General features: G+C 53.2%; 1 protein-coding gene across 3 annotated transcripts in view; it reads left to right on the top strand.

Moving 5' to 3' along the window:
• The first annotated feature begins 9923 nt into the window (after positions 1–9923).
• TTC7B (tetratricopeptide repeat domain 7B) overlaps positions 9924–17745 on the top strand; it is a 185146-nt gene continuing 177324 nt past the window's right edge. The window contains exon 1 of one of the 3 annotated variants that reach the window (XM_014543676.1): positions 9924–9993. In XM_014543676.1, the coding sequence (XP_014399162.1) occupies positions 9963–9993 (31 nt within the window). In that variant the 5' untranslated portion in view covers positions 9924–9962. Of the gene's footprint in view, positions 9994–12858; positions 12886–17745 lie in introns of those variants that run through there. The other 2 variants (XM_005871192.2, XM_014543675.1) reach the window with 2 other exon arrangements.

The following is a 17745-nucleotide window of genomic DNA, read 5'->3' as shown; positions in this document are numbered from 1 at the left end:
CGCGTGAGGTGTCGGGCCGGCGAGGGCTCCTGTGCAGCCGGTGGAGGGGTCTCGGGAGTCGGGTGCTGACCCGGGTGCCAGGGGGTCAGCGGCCGGCCTTGGGGTTCTAAGAAGTTGGAGGTGATGGGGCAGGCTGCTCCCCGGGACGTGGGTGTGCGTGTGTCTGGGACTCCAGGCTGTGTGCATGGTGTACTCAGGCAGCCAGGCTGCATGGATAGGGGTGTTGAACAGGGACCCCCGGGAAATACGGTTTGTAAACATATGGGTGAAGGGGCTGCAGGCGGAAGCTCAGGCCCGGGCTGTGTGTGGGGTGGTGAAGGCGGGCTGAGATGATTGTCCTGCGGTTGAGAGGGTAGGATGTCCAAGCTGTGGACCTAGGGAGTCAGGTTTAGGAAAACAGGGGAAATAGAGGCAGGGAGTCAGGAGGGACAGTCCTGTAGGGAGAGGTGGGGATGGGGTTGAAGAATGTAGGGAAATGGGGTTGGCTGGGTGAGGGGCTTGGTGCCCAGGGGAGGGGAGAGGGGTCCGAGGTGGTCACTGAGTAGGAACCTGGTGCCTGGAGTTAGTCCATGACCCCACTGCCTGAACTGGTACTTGGACCCAATCAGATCTAAATTGCCTCCGAAAAGCCCATGTGAGAGCATAGGTCCGCGTGGCCTTATTTGTTTTGGAAGCAAGCACTGTTGATATCTGCTTGTCTGTTAGTACCTGCCAAAACCACAGGCACCCGTGGACTGGGGAGAGGGCAGAGGTTTTGTCTCGTCTCATCTCTGGCTTCCGGAGGCGGGTTGACACCTGTGGGCTGAGCAAAGGCACGAAGGAAGGCATGAAGGAGTGACCACGCCGTAAGGAAGGACATCCCCTGTTTTCAACCTCCTCACCTCAGAGGACCCAGAAATAGAGAGGGCTGTCACATGTCCTCTTCAAGAATGGTGTACATGTGTGCCTTTTATGGTTTTCTTGCCTCGAAATGAGGACTTGGTTCTGCGTACTCTCAGCCGAGGTGCCCCGTGCTTTGGGGGGGTTTTTTCCTGGGCGAATGCAGGTGTCAGGACCAGGTCAGGGACGTGGAGGAGGCACAGGCCTGCCTGGGCTCAGCATGCTGAAATGGAAGGATGACTTCTTTGCAGTGAAGTTAGCATTTGAGGACAGGGTGCTCCGTCCCGTGGGTGCCCCTGGCAGCTTGACCTCGTCCTTCCCGTGAGGCTCACTAGCTTGTCCTCTTGCTTCTCCTCATCTCACCTGCAGCATTTTTCTCGTTTCTTCTTGGAGTTGGGTTTACTGTGTCGCTTCCCAGCTGTGAGGGCATATAATACCTTCAGGGTATTATATGACCACGTTAGGATTAAAGGGGTTCATTTGTGAGGCCCCTGGGTTTTTCCATGAGAGCCACTTGTCTCCTGCTTTATTTGCTCATTTATTCAACCGGTATATGCGTGCCCACCACTGGCCAAGCCCCTACTCTCACGCGCTCACCCTCCTTTGAGGAGACAGACAATAAATGTGGAAGTTAATAAATAGGATGGCTTCGGAGAGTAAGCGATTTAAAGAAAACAAGAGTTGATGCAACTGAGAATGATGGGTAGGGGAAGAAGGGCAGCTGGCAGCACAGTGGTCTCTGGAATGAGGGGAAATGGGCTTCCGGTGGCATGGGCCCCCAGCTTACCTTCACGGGCCTCTGGACTCGTCTCCCTTCCCAGGGCCTTGTCCCTGTGGCCTAAGCCACGGTCATTAATGGGTGTTGGGGCGGGGAAGTGAGTGGTGAGGGGCACTGTGGCCCGTGGGTCTGAGTGCAAGGTTGGTTTTGGGAAACTCATGAGAGGTAGATTCCTGCCCCAGAACCCACATGGTGAGCAGCAGCCATTGATGGCAAAAGGTCGCCAGACCTGAAAAGGTCAAAGAGATTGCTCAGGAAGATTAAAAAAAGAAAAGCAAAGAAAAAGATGAAATAAAAACGGAATTATTGTGGCACTCCTTTGGGGTTCAGAGAAATGTTGGAAGGAAGTTCCTTCCCTTCCTTTGGCTGATAGGGGCTCCCCTGAACCAGTGGTGGGACTTCCTCCTGATTTTGGGGGCATCAGCTCCCCCTCAGATGCATTGGATGTCAAGTTCTGGGTAGATTTGAGAAAATCCTTAAGCTAAAGCATTTGTTGCTTAGAATAAGGAAAGTGAGTTAATGCCGTGATTGTAACATTAAGACAGCTCCTGTGGAGGTAGCTACTCTGAGCCCTCAGTTTCCGCATCTTAGAATGGGGATTAAAAGCCTAACTTGGGTCCAGCTGGTGTGGCTCAGTGGTTGAGCGTCGACCCATGAACCAGGAGGTCTCGCTTTGATTCCCAGTCAGGTCCCATGCCCAGGTGTCACGTTTCGGGCTCGATCCCCAGTAGGGGGCATTCAGGAGGCAGCCCGTCGATGATTCTCTCTCATCGTTGATGTTTCTATCTTTCTCTCCCTCCCTCTCCCTTCCTCTCTCTGAAATCGATACAAACATATATGTAAAAAGAGGGGGCTGGCCTCTTTTTAATGGTGGGCTGGCCCCAGGGTCTCCTTTGGAAACAAGGATGAGGTTTAACTGCGAGTCCGGGGTGAGAAGGTGGCACTGTTGTTTAGAATGACTTCTTTGGACACTCCCGGGGTATAGCAGTCTCCTGCCCTCAGACACCAGGACCTCCGTGACCCTCCATCCTGACCTTCCCCGGGCGGTCATCCCGCTTTCAGATCCCTGTCCTGTCATAGGACATGTTTTTGTGGCCGACCATACGTCCTGATTTTTGAATTCAAGACATTCACTAATTGACAGTAACACATGGATGGCTCTGAGTTAGGCATTGGAGCTCATGGTCACTGTCGTCAGGACAGAAGGGTTGTGACCTGTGGCTACGCACAGTGGGGCCAGGACTGCTCAACTTTTCCCTCAGCCTCCTCTTTGGAGGAATTTCAGGCTCTGAATGGGGAGGGAGGAGGACTTCTGACATTCCTCCCCTTGATCAGCCAACCTTTCCAGCACATCCTCCCTTCACCGTGGCTGGTAGGGCCTCCTGGATCGTCTCGCTCACCTTGTGATTGTCTTTCCACCTGTGCCCGGGCCGTTTGGCTCTGGAGGCCTCTCCGCAGGTCGGAAGCCTACCCGTCTGTCAGGGTCTGGTTCAGATCTGTCCCAGCTGTCCTTCCTTCACAGGAAAGGTTGCTTGCCTCCAAGAAGATAATCATACACTGTTAGAACCAGATGGGACCTGAGAGACCACATTGTATAGCAATTTTCTTTTTCTAAATATATTTTTTATTGATTTTAGAGAAGAAGGGATGGAGCGAGAGCGAGAATGACAACATCGATGTGAGAAAGGAACATCGATTGGCTGCCTCCTGGTGACCGAACCTGCAATTTTTTGGTGCATGGGATGATGCTCAACCAGCTGAGCCACACCGTCCAGGGCTGTGTAGCAGTTTTCAAACTGTGCTGTGGAGGAACCCCTCGGGAACAAGCTTTTGGGTCCTGGGGGCTGGTGGGCAGGTCTCACTCACGGGAGCAGTGGCACTTTTCTGGAAAGTTTCCCTGGAAGGGACAACTAATAACAACTTAAAAAACACAGTTGAAATCCACTGGTGTAGTTCAGCCTCCCCGTTTTACAGGCCCAGAGAGGGAGGTGTCGTCCTTAAAGCCACCGGCCGGCGAGTGGCAGAGGCAGACAGAGTGGGTCAGAGGTCTGGCCCGGTGTTCAGTTGTGTCAGCTTGAAGTGTGGTTCTGTGGTTTCCTAACCAAGAGAGTAACTTCACTGGAGAAACCCCGTTTGTACCGTGTTGCCACACACCCCAAATCCATTTTCTGAAACCCTTGGGGCCACATATGTTTCAGAATCCAGAAATTTTCAGCCCTGGCCGGTGTGGCTCAGTTGGTTGGGCATCATCCCATGCACCGAAAGATCTCCAGTTCGATTCCCGATGAGGAGACATGCTTGGGTTACGGCTTAATGCCCGGTTGGGGGCATGCAGGAGGTGGCTGATCGATGTTTCACTCTCACATTGATATTTCTCTCTCTTTCTGCCTTCCTCTCTCTCTAAAAATCAATTAAAAATTATTTTTAAAAAGAATGCAGAAATTTTCAGACTATGGTACATATGCTGGGCATTATGTGACACTCCCAGGGGGGTCAGGGGCAGTCCTTCCTAATAAAACCCATCAGTATTTCTGCATCAAAACATATGACCAGTCCTTGCAAAAGGGATGCATAGCCTATAAATGGCATCATGTTGATTCAGTTGAGGTTTTGCTGCCCAGTAAGTTAACAGCTTTTGGGTTTTAGAGAATTCTAGATTTCAGAAATTGTGGATAAGGATTGTGAACCCGAAATAATAGTGCCAAATTTGTCGAATAGTTGTAGGGACCGAATGAAAAACAAGAACAACAAAAAAACCACCGAAATGTGCTTAAGATGCCGCTGCCTGCACGGAGTAAGCCCTCCGTGGATGTTAACTGCGTCTCATAGTGGTGGGTGTGGTCCCCCCTTTCCCGGTTCTGGGCTGTTCCCCTCCCCACGTCGCCTCCCTGGGCAGGTGCCTCACCTCAACGTGGCCCCTCACGTTGGTGGTCAGCCTGCACAGGACAGGGGATCCTGGTTCTGCGTGAATGAGCCATTGGGCTCAAAGCCCATTGTTGGCTTGTTGTATTGAATTAGCCCACAGACAGAGGGGAGGCCTCTGGGCAGTTGGAACAGGCCAAAGGGAGGCAGGCGAGGGCTTCCAAAATGCAGTGAGGGCCAAAGGGCAAGTGATGACGACCCCTGAGAAGTGGAGGCCTGCAGGGACCGGTGTTTACCTTTGGGGCTCCTGCCATCGAGTGAGTGTCCGCCAGCCAGGGGCTCCCTGGTTGTCAATCCAGCATTCTCCACCTCCACTCCTCTTCCTCCCTCCTGGCTGGCCTCCTGACAGAGAGTTTGTTCAGCTTTCAGCCCCCACCTGCCATGTGTCATATGTTTTACTGGAGGTGGGCTCTGGGTCCACCCCCTTGCCTGTGATTGGTTGAGGGATGCGCATATGACTTCATTTTAGCCAATGAGATATGTACATTTGCTCTGGAAGGGGCTTCTGGGAAAGGTTTTCTCATGGTTGAGAGTGACGTATACTTGCTTAAGAGGGAAGGAGCATGGCCCAGCCAGTGGCTCAGTGGTTGAGCTTGGACTTATGAACCAGGAGGTCACTGCTTGATTCCCGCGGGTGGCAGGTTCCAGTGGAGGGAGTGCAGGAGGCAGCCGATCAATGATTCTCTCTCATCATTGATGTTTCTGTCTCTTTCTCCCTCTCCCTTCCTCTCTGAAAGCAATAAAGACATATTTAAAAAAAAAAAAAAAGAGGGAAGGAGAATGGTCTCGCTTTTTCCCCTGGAAATTGTTCATGTGTTTGAGGCCTGGAGCTGCAGCCATCTTGAGGGCACCGGGCCCAGGGGTGAGGCCGACCCAGGGAGAGTGGTAGCACAGAGCCAAGAAGAACATGGCCCCTCGTCACATTGCTGACCTTCCCTGGGCTGCCTGTTAGGAGAGATGATAAGAGCCTCCTTGTTGAAGCCACACGGAGTCAGGTGTTTGGCCATTACTGGGTGCTGAAGTCATTCTAACCGGTGCACCACGTTACTTACCTGGAGCACCCGCAACTGCTGGGCAGCTTCGCACCGGGCGCTCCGTTCACACTGACCTCACGTGGGTGGATTCCTGTCCCTCTGGGTGACCTCACGCTTGGCAGATGCTGCAGGATTGCAGGCCTTTGACTTGCGTGAAAGCCAGCGTTTCCCATCTGAGAAGCCAGAAAGAGAGAAGAGGTTTTTTTTGAGGCATCCCCAAACCATCTCCATCAGCCACCAAGACGAGAATGAGCAGTGTCTGGCAGATGGATTAGATCGGTGCCACATAAACTATAAAGAGAAGCCACAAGCCACAGGAAACCTAATGGCCTGGCTGCAGCCTCTGCCGACCTCCGGGTTTGTCTGTCCCTGCTCAAGCGTAGCGTTGGTGGAGGTGCCAGGACTAGACAGAACAGATGTGTTTTGGTCCTTTCGGAGGCCTGCCAGACCTGGAGTCAGAATCCCCGGGCATTTGTCCTCCGAGTGCCCTTGAGCACATCACTTGATCCTCTGGAACCGTAGTTTTCCTGACTGCCCGGGTGTTAAAATAGTGCCAGTGGGTAAGAAGAATGAATAAGCATTTCTTGAGCTTCTGCTGTGCACTGGGTTCTGGACATGAACGTGCACACGGACCCCAGTCCACCTTCAAGAGCAGCTGCAGGAGAAATGGAGTAGACTGAGGCTTGGAGATGTTCATTGAGTTGGAGGCTCGCCCACTTCTGAGTCTAGTTCCATTATTCTTTCTATCTCACTGGTGTTTTCATAAACTCGCTCGATCCCAGAATCGCCACGCTGGCTTGTTAGAGTCCAGATTTCTAGACGCAGCAGGTCTGGGGTGGGCGATGCTGAAGCTGCTGGTCCGTGGACATGCTCTGAGGAGCTCTGGGCATCAGGGATTCGCAGACCTCGCCTCCTCAGGGGTGATTCCCTGGGTCCAGATGGGGGCTGGAAATCAGCATTTTTTAAAAAAAATGTTGTTGTTGTTAATCCTCACCCAAGGCTATCTTGCCATTGATTTTTAGAGAGAGTAGAAAGGAGGGGGGGAGACAGAGAGAAACATCGATGTGGGAGAGACACGTTGATTGGTTGCCTTCTGCATCCACCTGCAACAGGTATGTGCCTTTGACTGGAACTGAACCCGGGACCCTTCAGTCTGTAGGCCTTCGCTCTGTCCACTGAGCAAAACCAGCTAGGGTGACATCTGCATTTTTAAATCAAGCCTCGGGTGATTTGTGTGATCAGGCAGGTCTGGAAGCCCCTGCCCTCAACCTCAATCCGTAGCATTTAATAAGCACCTCCTGTGAGGGGAGCCCTGTACCCCAAGAAATAGAGTGACCAGGTCACCTGCCACAGGAAGCTTACAGCTCTGGGCACCTGAGTCACCGGGGCTGGGCCCAAGCTTCTGCTTCAGGAGGTCTTAGTGGGGTTGGGTTCAGGAAGCAGGATTGTTCACCAGGTGATTGTGGCACAAAGTCTTCCAGGAGCAAACTTTGGCCATGATTGTCAGCCTGCAGGGAACAATGGCATCACTCACAAGGCCGCAAGGAGCACCTGAGTTATGGGGGCTGAGAGCAGGGCGGGCTTATGTGGCAGTGGGTAAGGCCTGGCAGAGAGCCAGGAGGAGGGTCTTGGGCAGAGTGGCTTTAGGGTAACTGACTCACCTTAGTTGCCCTGAGACTTACGTGGTTTTAACACTGAAAGCAAGTCCCACATCCGGGGGATGCCCTCAGTCCTGGATAGCAGGACAGTAGTTCACCCTGTTGGGCAGAGGCAGGTATTTTAGCAGAGGGGAAAGACACCCGGTGCAGCAGAAGGCAGTGGACTTGGCCATGTCAGACCCGGGTTTGATTCCCGCTCTGCCACTTACTGCTGCCCGGCCTCGGATGAGTTACTTATCTTCTCTGAGCCCCACTCTCTATCTCAAAGGTTGTTTTGAGGAGTGAATGAGATAATGAAGTTTCCAGCACCGGCGTTATCGGAAGCAGCCCTGAATCAGGAGTATTGTGTGTGGAAGGAGGGTCCCGCTACTCAGTCCTTCACAGGGAGAGGGGAAGCGGGCAGGATAACAATAGGAACGAGAACAGCAGAGATGTGCTGTGGGGTGGGGTTCCTGTCCTCCTGGACTGTGACTGAGGCCTGAAGCTGGGTCACAGGACAAGTAAATGCACAATCAGGGCTTCAGCTGGTTCTGACAGCTCCCCCGACCTCCTCTGCCAGCCATCCATTCATCATGTTAGTGAGCCCGGGATAGCACGTGGGGGTGCGGGGGGTGGGGTGGGGTGGGTGTAATGAGGATGCAAAGATGAATGAGACCACTGGGCTGTCGGCCCCATGAGATAGGGATATTTTTACTCTTTTGTTCATTATTAAATCTCAAGCACCAATAACATGTTTGGCACACAGTAGGTACTCAAGTCATTGTTAAATGAACAGCTTGGCCTCTGCCCTTAGGGAGTTGAGTTGGATTCATTCACTCATCAAACACCTACCGAGCACCTACTGTGTGCCAGCCCCCATCCTGAGGACTGTGAAGGCAGTGATCTCTAAGACCATCCTTGTGCTCAAGTCCAGTACATAGAGACGTGGCACACATGTAGTCAGGGCTGGAGTGGCAGAGGGACGAGGGCTGTGGAGGCCCATGGGAGGGTGTGCCCACCCAGGGCGTGGTTCCACATCTAAGAGTCTTGGTGTTACCCTGAGGCTGACGGTCCATGGCTCTGCCTGCTGGGGCTCTGCGTGAATCCTGGCTGTGATGGACTGCTGTTTGGGCTGACTGACTGCCTGTGACCTCATCCTGTTTCTTGTGTAACTGTAGGGTGGACACTTGCTGAGTGGCCCTTTCCAGGGCAAGATTCCGGTCCCCTCTGCTGCCCTTCCTTGTCTCTCTTCTCTCTTCGAATACGGCTGGCTCAGCCCCTTTGCTGTGAGCCCTGGCTCCCTTGAGGACCTGCTGTCTCTGGCCCTTGCAGGGTCAACACCCAAGTTAGCCAGCCTTGGAGGAGTGCCAGCCGGCGAGGGGATGCTGGCAGGGGTGCCAAGCCCAGGGACCTGCAGTAAATGCCACTTTTCTTTCCCTGGCCACCAGGCCAAGGGAGTCAGCTCTGCACGGAGTCTTTGTCCTGGAGGCCTGGGGAGGTAGGTCTCCCAGGCCCTTCACAGCTGCCCCACTCCCCACGGTCGCCTTCTTCCTGCCCCTGCTCCACCATACACTCCAGTGTGTCCAGTCTCCCTTCTGCCGGAGTCTCACTTGGAGACATTCCTCAGGCCCAGCTCAGACCTCACTGGCTTCCGACAGCCTCTGAGTGTACCTGGTGGTCCTTCCGCACCACATGCCGGGCTCGGTGGTTCCTATCTCCCCTCAGACCATTCCTCTCGAGGGCAGGGACTGGGCTGGGGCTTTGAATTTTCAAAAAATGCTTGTTGATAGTGTGGGTGTGCATGTAACTTGCCTGCGTGGAGCTGACTTCCGCAAAGAGCCATTTCCAAGCCTTCTGGGCTGGCCTGATAACGTGCCCCCTGCCCCGCTAGAGTCACTTCCTGCACTTCTAGCTCTGGGGACAGGCCCAGCCAACGGCAGCTAATGACTTCCCAGTTACCTTTTCTTTCCTAGGCTGGGTTTCTCTAGGGCAGCGGTTGTCAACCTGTGGGTCGCGACCCCTTTGGGGGTTGAACGACCCTTTCACAGGGGTCGCCTAAGACCATTGGAAAACACATATATAATTACATATTGTTTTTGTGATTAATCACTATGCTTTAATTATGTTCACCACAACATGAGGAACTGTATTAAAGGGTCGTGGCATTAGGAAGGTTGAGAACTACTGCTCTAGGGGAAGAGTGTGTGTGTGTGTGTGTGTGTGTGTGTGTGTATGTGTGTGTGTGTACGCGAGCAGGCGCACACGTGTGGCCAGGGCAGCAGAATGACTGTCTTCTGTCCCACACGTGACTCTCCCGTCCCCGCCTTCCAGCTCCTGCCTTGTGTGTGGACACGGGAGGAGGCTCTGGCACGAAGCCTGGACGCCAACTACCAAGATTTCTCAAAATACCGTTCCTGACGACTTGCTTTGAGCTCTTTAATCTTTGACTTTTGCCGTCTTTGCCTTTCAGTCAAGAATTCCAAAGAGCCAGGCCAGGCCCCCTGCACTGGGTCACAGTTTGAACTAAGGTAGTGGAGGGGGAGCAGTGAGGCCCTGAGGTGGAAATGCCGAGGCGTGGGTCTTGCTCAGCAATCAACCCCGCCCCCCACCCCAGGCACCTCCAGGAGGGGCCGAGTCTCCAAAGGCGAAGGCACTTGGGTGGGTCCTGCCGTGAGGGGGAGAAGCACCTGTGGACTCATTCCGGAAGTGCACATGGAACCCTGCTCTGCGCCAAGCAGTCCAGGTAGAGCATGAATGTGAGAGCCAGAGGGTGGACGTCAGAGCCGGGGTGATCGGCTACAAGGAGTTTGCTTTCACTTTGGATGAGATGGGAGCCATTGGGGGGTTTTGAGGGGAGGGTGACATGATATGACTTACATTTTAAATCAGGTGTGGGGTCCCTGGCTAGCTTGGTTCAGTGGATAGAGCATCGGCCTGCGGGCTGAAGGGTCCCGGGTTTCATTCCAGTCAAGGTCACATGCCTGGGTTGCAGGCTCAATCCCCAGTAGGGGGCGTGCAGGAGGCAGCTGATCAATGATTCTCTCTCATTATTGATGTTTCTATCTCTCTTGCTCTCCCTTCTTCTCTGAAATCAATATATATATTTTAAAATCAGGTATGGGGACAACTAATCTATATTTTCTAGTTGCAGTGTGTGCCCTTCTCTTCTCCATCCTGGGGCTTGTCAGTACCGGTGCCCCAGTTACACCCAGCTCTGCCTCCCCACGCCACTCCCCGCCCCCCCCCCCCCCGCCATGGGGCCGAGCAGCTGGCTGCCGGAGGAAAGCCCTCGGCCTTGCTGGCCACTTACGCTTGGCGACCAATGACCTCAAAGGCACTGCCACTCTTCCAGTCTGTTTGGATTCCCACTTTCCAAAATGTCCATCTCACTTGTTCTTTTCTCTTCGGAGACCTCTCACATCCTCTGGACGCCATCCTGTCACTCCTTGCTCATGACCTTGCCTCATTCTTTATCGAGGAAATAGAAACAATTAGGAAACCCGCTGCCGGAGGAAAGCCCTCGGCCTTGCTGGCCACTTAAGCTTGGCGACCAATGACCTCAAAGGCATTGCCACTCTTCCAGTCTGTTTGGATTCCTACTTTCCAAAATGTCCATCTCAGTTGTTCTTTTCTCTTCAGAGACCTCTCACATCCTCTGGACGCCATCCTGTCACTCCTTGCTCATGACCTTGCCTCATTCTTTATCGAGGAAATAGAAACAATTAGGAAACCCGCTCATTTCCGACCACCGCGGCCACCGCTTTCCTCCGGGGTTTCAGTTCCTTTCAAAGGCCGCGGCCCCTTCTCCACCTTCGAGCAGGACCCCCTGTCCTCACCCCCTCAGGACCTGGCTGCTGTGGCCATCTCTCCTCTCTCCTGGTCACGTCTGCCTCTCTCTTTCCCGACCTCTCCCTGCAGGATACACAGAGGCCTAGACTTTCCTGCGAAACCTTCATTAACCTCCCGTGGCTGTCTCATTGCCGCGTCTCCTGATCCTTTTCGGCAAAGCCTCTTCAGACTCGTCACGCCCTCTGCCTCTGCCACTTGGGCTTGTCTCCCTTGCACATCCCGAGACCTCTGATGCCCAGGTCACCCTCTGGTCGGCTAATTGCCATGTGTAATGAATGTTTGTTCTCTTCTCTGCCTTAATATTCCAGTAGGTTTTAACCCACATGACCTCTTCCTCTTTCCGGAAACTTCCTAATCTTGGTTTCTGTAACGGACACGGTCCTGGCTTTCTCTTCCTTAACCTCCTGCTCAGTCTCCTCCACCCACCGACGAGTTCTATACTTGGATGTCGAATGTCCTTTAACTTGGTCAAAGCAGACCTCTTGGTTTTATTCCTCCTCTCCTTGGTAAATGGCAAAATGGTACCACTGTTCACGCCCTTGTGCAACCTGAAATCCAGGATTCATCTTTAATCCCTCTCCTTTCCTCAGCCCCAATGCATTGGTTTCCTGTTGCCGTGGCACAAATGTGCTGGTTTAAAACAATGCAAATTTGTTTTCTTACAGTTCTGGGGGTCAGAGTTGGAAACGGGTCTCAGTGGGCTAAAATCGACGCCAGCAGGAGGCTCTGGGGCGGGCTCTGTCCTGGCCTTTCCCAGCCCTACAGGCTGCCCACATTCCCTTGGCTCGTGGCGCCTCCTCCATCTTTAAAGCAAGCAGTTTAGTCTCCTCCAGGCTCCGTGACCCTCCTGTGCCTTTGCCACATCTCCTCTCTGACTCGGTCCTTCCCACTTCCCTCTTCTAAGGGCCCCATGTGCCCACCCAGATAACCTCCCACTGCCAGGTCCTTAACTTCGTTATGTCATGGGTTCCAGCAACGGGGACATAGACAGTTACTGTACCTTCGATCCAAACTGTCCTCACTCACCCTTTACTCCCTTTACACACCACTTCTTGCCTCACCCCTGTGTCTAAGTGTCTGTCGCCTCCCACCGGATCGCCGCAGTGGCCTTCTACCCATTTCTGCTCTTGCCTCTGCCTGGCTCCAGCCTCGAGCTCATTCTCCACACAACAGACAGGGAGCTTTTCAAAACCTAAATCAGATCATTTCATCCCCCTGCTTATCCCCCCGTCCCCACCCCAAAGACTTCCAGTTGCACTACGAATGATGCCACACTTTTTACCACAAAATACGAGAATGTCAAGGTCTGCTTTTACCCGCCTCTCTGACTGCCCCCGCCCCGATGGCTCCCTCTGCTGCAGCCACTGTGGCCTTCTTGCGGTTCCTGGAACACACCAGCTGTGTTCCCACCCCAGGGTCCTCCATGCGCCGAGCCAATGTTCTCCTCTCAGCCGTTTGCACGGCCGACTCAGTCTCCTCATCCACTTCTCCTTGGAGACTCTACCTGGTCCGACCACCCATCTCAAGTGGCCGCCGGTCACTCCCGTCATGCTTTAGTTTTCCGCACATCCTGTCCACTGTCTGGCCTTTTCCTGTTTGTCTCTTCGTCCCACCTGCCTAGGAATGTAAGCTCCATGAGGGCAGAGACCTCCTCTGTCTCATTCTCTGCTCGACGTCCCTGGAGCTCGCAGGCCCTGAATGAATGCTGGCTGGTGTGTGCATGTGCAAAGTGCTTCGAGGAACATGATTCGCTCAGGCCAAGAGCGCTGGGCAAAGCTTCTCCAAGGTGACCCTGAAATGCATCCCAAAGGATGCCTGGGATTTAGGCAGGAGAAGGGAGGGAGGATAGCAGGTCCAGGCAGGCACCCTCAGCAGAGATGGATTGCCATGACCTGGGAAGGATGCTGAGGGCCTGGAGGGTGTGTGCCTGAGAGGCTGGTGGCCTGGGACAGTGGCAGATGGGCTGTCGGTGGTAACCACAGACCTAGAACTCCTTCACTTGGTTCCGAGGTGATGGACTAGGTCCTGTGTACCCTCCTGTGTACCAGCCAAGCTGCTCTAGGTTTTCTAAAAATTACCTGGTTGTTTTGTGTAGGTAATGAATGCATGTAATAGTAACGATCAAACATTTAAAAAGTATATAGTGGCCCTAGCCGGTTTGGCTTAGTGGATAGAGCGTCAGCCTGCGGACTGAAGGGTCCTGGGTTCGATTCCGGTCAAGGGCACATGCCCAGATTGTGGGCTCAATCCCTGGTGTGAGGCGTGCAGGAGGCAGCCGATGAATGATTCTCATCATTGATGTTTCTATCTCTCTCTCCCTCTCCCTTCCCCTCTGAAAGCAATAAAAAAATATATATTTTTTAAAAAAGTATATAGTGAAAGGTAACTGCACTATCTCTATGTTTTCTCCTCCCTTCCACAGAAACAACCACTCTTTGGACTTTCCCGGGGGGCCTTTTTAGGCATATGCTGTATATCTGTACATTCTACGAACATTTGTTGTTGGCTTTGTTTTTTACACATAATAGTGATGTACTGCACACCCTAGTTGGGGGTCTCTGTCTCTGAGGTTGTTATCTACTATATAACAAACCACCCCAAAACTCAGTGCCTTAAAACAGCAAGATTCTGGGCTTGCCAGGGCTCACTGTGCATCCTCGGGCAGCTGCGGGTCAGCTCAGTGTCATCATTGCCCTTGGCTGGGCTTCTCACCTGGCCCTCCCGCCTCCCAGGCCCAGGCCCAGGCCCAGGCCCAGGCCAGCCCGAGCATGTTCTCATGGCGGCCGCAGGCCCAGGCCCAGGCCCAGGCCCAGGCCCAGGCCAGCCTGAGCATGTTCTCATGGCGGCCACAGAGAAGCAAGAGGGAAGAAGCGGCTACGGCCTTTGCCAAGCGCTGTGTGCGTCAGCTTTGCCACTGTCCTGTGATCGGAGCAGTCACGTGGCCACGCCCAGGTTCATGCGAGAGGCACAGAGCATGTGGGTTCAGGGAGGCTGAGGACCCGGGGCCCTGAGGGCAGTCCGGCCGCCACAGACTTGTCTTTAGGTCTGTTCCTTTGTGTGATGGGCACACGGTGTCCCATCGCATGGGGCCCACAGTCCATTCAGCAGGACACCTGTTACCTCTGTCCTCTGCTGTCACCAGGGGGGCGCGTGTAGTAAACATCCCTGTCTGCCCATCTTCGTGCTCCAAGCGCACGTATCTGTGGGGTAAGTTGCTAAAACTGGAATTTCTGGGCCAGACAGTTCAGGTACATCAATCATTTGGTAGATGTTGCTAAATTGCCCTAAAGCATCTGACAGTGTCTGTTTTGTGTCAGCACTCTATGTGGGGGAGGGGAGGGGAGGGGGGATGACCAGCACACAAACATTAAGACACCTGTAAGCTACCTGCGACTTACAAGAAGCCAAATGAACCCGGGGATGGAATTCACTGAGGTCACCCTGAGACTGAGGCACGAGAACCAAGAACTGGGCCGTCTTTGCTGGGTAACAAAGGGGCCGCTGAAGAACCAGTTCCCGCGTGAATAGGGGCTTGTTTTTTCCTCTTGGCTCGGAGCCCCAGCAGGAATGGTTTGAATAGGCCTCAAAGCTTCTCTATTGACATACAAACCGAGTCCTGGAGATTTTTTTGTATTGATATCAAGTACTCCCTGAAATAGAGTAGAAACCCTAACTTTTTCCCCCTCCATCATCTGATCAAATCTCTGTGTCAGCTGCTTATCCCACAAGGGAGAGGGCTGTGAGGAAGGGACAGTCACCTCAAGTGGCAAAGGTAACAACCCCTCCGTCCCTGGGTGTCTGAGGGAGGCCGAGGCCGCCTGGGCACTGCACTGTGCCAGCCACCAGGCTTACTGGATTGGGAATCGTCTGTTTGGAGATGAACCAGGGGACCAGAGGCCCCTCCCGGGGGCTGAGGCCCATGCTAATCTGAGGAGTGGTCTCTATTCGATGTCAGGCTTTATCCCGCTAACAGTCACTGGAGAGCTGGCTTCTCAGCCTCACTTAAACCCCCCAAAATGGTCGTGGGGTGGGGGAATCCAGCCTTGAGCACCCCTGAGCTTCTCCATCCTGGCAGGTACGTCCCGGCCCCGCATTGCAGTCCTGCAGCTCTGCCTGCTCCTGTGGAATGCCCAGCTGTGCCCAGCTGTGCCCTCCTCAGTGCCTGGGGAGTGGGAGCAGGGAGTAGGGGAAGAGATACTGAGACTGAAGTCTTCCATGAGGCAGAATTCTGCTGTCAGTGTCCCCGTTCCCCTGTTGCCGCCAGAACTCTCCCGGCAATCCTAGCGCCCACCTGGTTTGTTACCCGGTTCTCAGGGATCACTCCTCTGTCGCCTGATGTCTAGTGTCTTGAAAATTGTTTTTATTTAAAAATATATTCTGTCGTGTTTTTGTGGATTTCCAATGGGAGGTTAAATTTGGTCTGTCTTGGCTGGAAGCGAAAGTCTATTCTTACCATTTTGATGCCCTTTTATTTTGTATTTAACTCTTTAATCTGAAATGAACCTTCTTGTATGCCCGGAGGGGTCTTTTCCCGTTGCGTCCCACTGTCCCAGCATGTAGCTGGGCACACTATTGGGCATGAACAGCCGGCTAGGTGGCGCCCTTTCTTCTGTTGCTAGGATTCTGCCGTGAGGTCCTTGGCAGGTGCAGCCAGTGCCCGCGTCAGGCCTCCGAGCCGCCTTCACCGTTAGCACGGAGCCGCGCAGCCTCGGTGTAATTGCTCTGGCATGAGAGCTCCTTGCTGTGGTTAAGATCTCTACCTCCTGGTTGGGAGAGTGAATGGCAGGGAAATCACCTTTTTGCAGGGGAATAAAGAAAACAATTTGCTTGAGAGATTAATTGGAGCCTGGAAATTTAAAAAAGTTCAAAAATGGTTTTGTAGCGGCCATGCTGAATTTCAATTTAGATTGTAAGCTCTTCGCCCGGAGCGTGCGGCTCCTTCCAGAACTAAGGAACTGATCCTCACCCACCTGGCAGGAAGCTCCCAGGACCATTCCCCTCTTCCTCTCCCTGCCCTTCATGGTTCAGCTCTAACAAATCACTTAGGGGTTCCCAAACAACCAGGCTCTGCCATGCCTTTGCACATTCTGTTCCTTCTGCCTGGAATGCCTTTCCCCACATTTTCCACCCTGAAACATACATCTGTCACATGTGCATTGTATTGGTCAGATTCCGTTGTAGCAGTACTTCTTGTAAGCCTTTAAGACTGCGCATGTGAGTGCCCTGACACCCACCAGCAGGCCTTTGCCTACACACCCTTCACCCCGAGCCCTGGGTTTCTTTATTAGCAGGATTTCCGTTCTGGGAGGAAGCTGCTTGTTACCTTCATCCCTGACTGGTCCATCCACTGGGTTACACTGGCGCCCCTGCGCCCTCGGCAGGCGTAGCTTTATTGTTCGCTGGTGGGGGACCCTGCTGTGGGTCCTGCCTGATGTCCTTGCGATTTCCTTTTTCTTCTTGGACAACCACAGAACCCTTGAGCTCAGATCTCTGAGTTAACTCTGCCCGTTCTGGTGTTGGTTAGCTCCTCCCGGGCCCTCGGCACCGTCTCTGGCAGGTTATTGTTGGCTGCTCAGAACACAGGCGGAGGCGCTGCTGGGAACGGGAGACCTGGCAGCTTTGGGTCACCGAGCAGAGGGCTTGGAAAGGCTCTCGGTCCAGCTCTTGGCCTTTGAGTCTCAGTGAACTTTGGGTTGCACCAATACTAGACCTACCCCTGGTTGTTCCTCTAGGACCGGCAGCTCAAGATCAAGCTAAGGTCCCTTCTGGCCACTAACCCCAGTTGGGGTTCTTTTTCCTGCACCCCAATGGTAACTATTAGCATGGGTTTGAGGTACATCTCTCCAGACTTTTTAAAGCTGCTTTTATATTTTGACACAATGAGGTTCTGTCCCACCACAGAGGAAATAGACCGTGCTTGGGCTGGTGTACAGATTGTTTGGTTTTGTTCAGAACAGCTTGGATGTGTGGATCCAAAGAGCCGCCGCTGGAGTGAGCTTTTTATTCTATTAACCAGCCAGCACCGACAATAACAAAGTCACTGCTATAAGTATTGCACTCTTAGGGATAAAGCCTTCGTACAAACGTTCCCTGATATCAGTGTCTGTATAGTTCTTTAAAACATATTTTTATTGATTTCAGAGAGGAAGGGAGAGGGAGAGACAAAGACGTCAGTGATGAGAGAGAATCATTGATCGGCTGCCTCCTGCACACCCCACACTGGGGTTCAAGCCTGCCACCTGGACTTGTGCCCTGACCGGGAATCGAACCATGACCTCCTGCTTCATAGTTCGAAGCTCAACCGCTGAGCAACACCAGCCGGGCTGTTTGTATAGTTTTTACTTTTGGACAAAAACAGACTGCATTCAGGTTGTTTGGGCACAAGCTCGTTTGAAGAATCTGTGCAGACATTCTCCCGGCTCGTATCCGTGGACCAAGGCCATAGAACACGGCGGGCTGGGAGGTTCCACTGCATGCCTCTCAGCAAAGACATGGGTTGGGTCCTGTGTGTGTTTTGTAAAGATCAGACTGAATGAATCACAAGGCAGCTTTATGTCTTTCTACTGAACTGGAGCTCTCTCCGTGTTACTGTATCCGTCTTTCTAGATTCCGTAATTTCGTGACAAAAGAGGACAGTGCTTGAGTC

The sequence above is a fragment of the Myotis brandtii genome, unplaced genomic scaffold (assembly GCF_000412655.1).
Source record: "Myotis brandtii unplaced genomic scaffold, ASM41265v1 scaffold332, whole genome shotgun sequence".
Lineage (NCBI taxonomy): Eukaryota > Metazoa > Chordata > Mammalia > Chiroptera > Vespertilionidae > Myotis > Myotis brandtii.
Note: the sequence above shows the minus strand (reverse complement) of the source record. Positions and strands in the feature narration are given on the sequence as shown.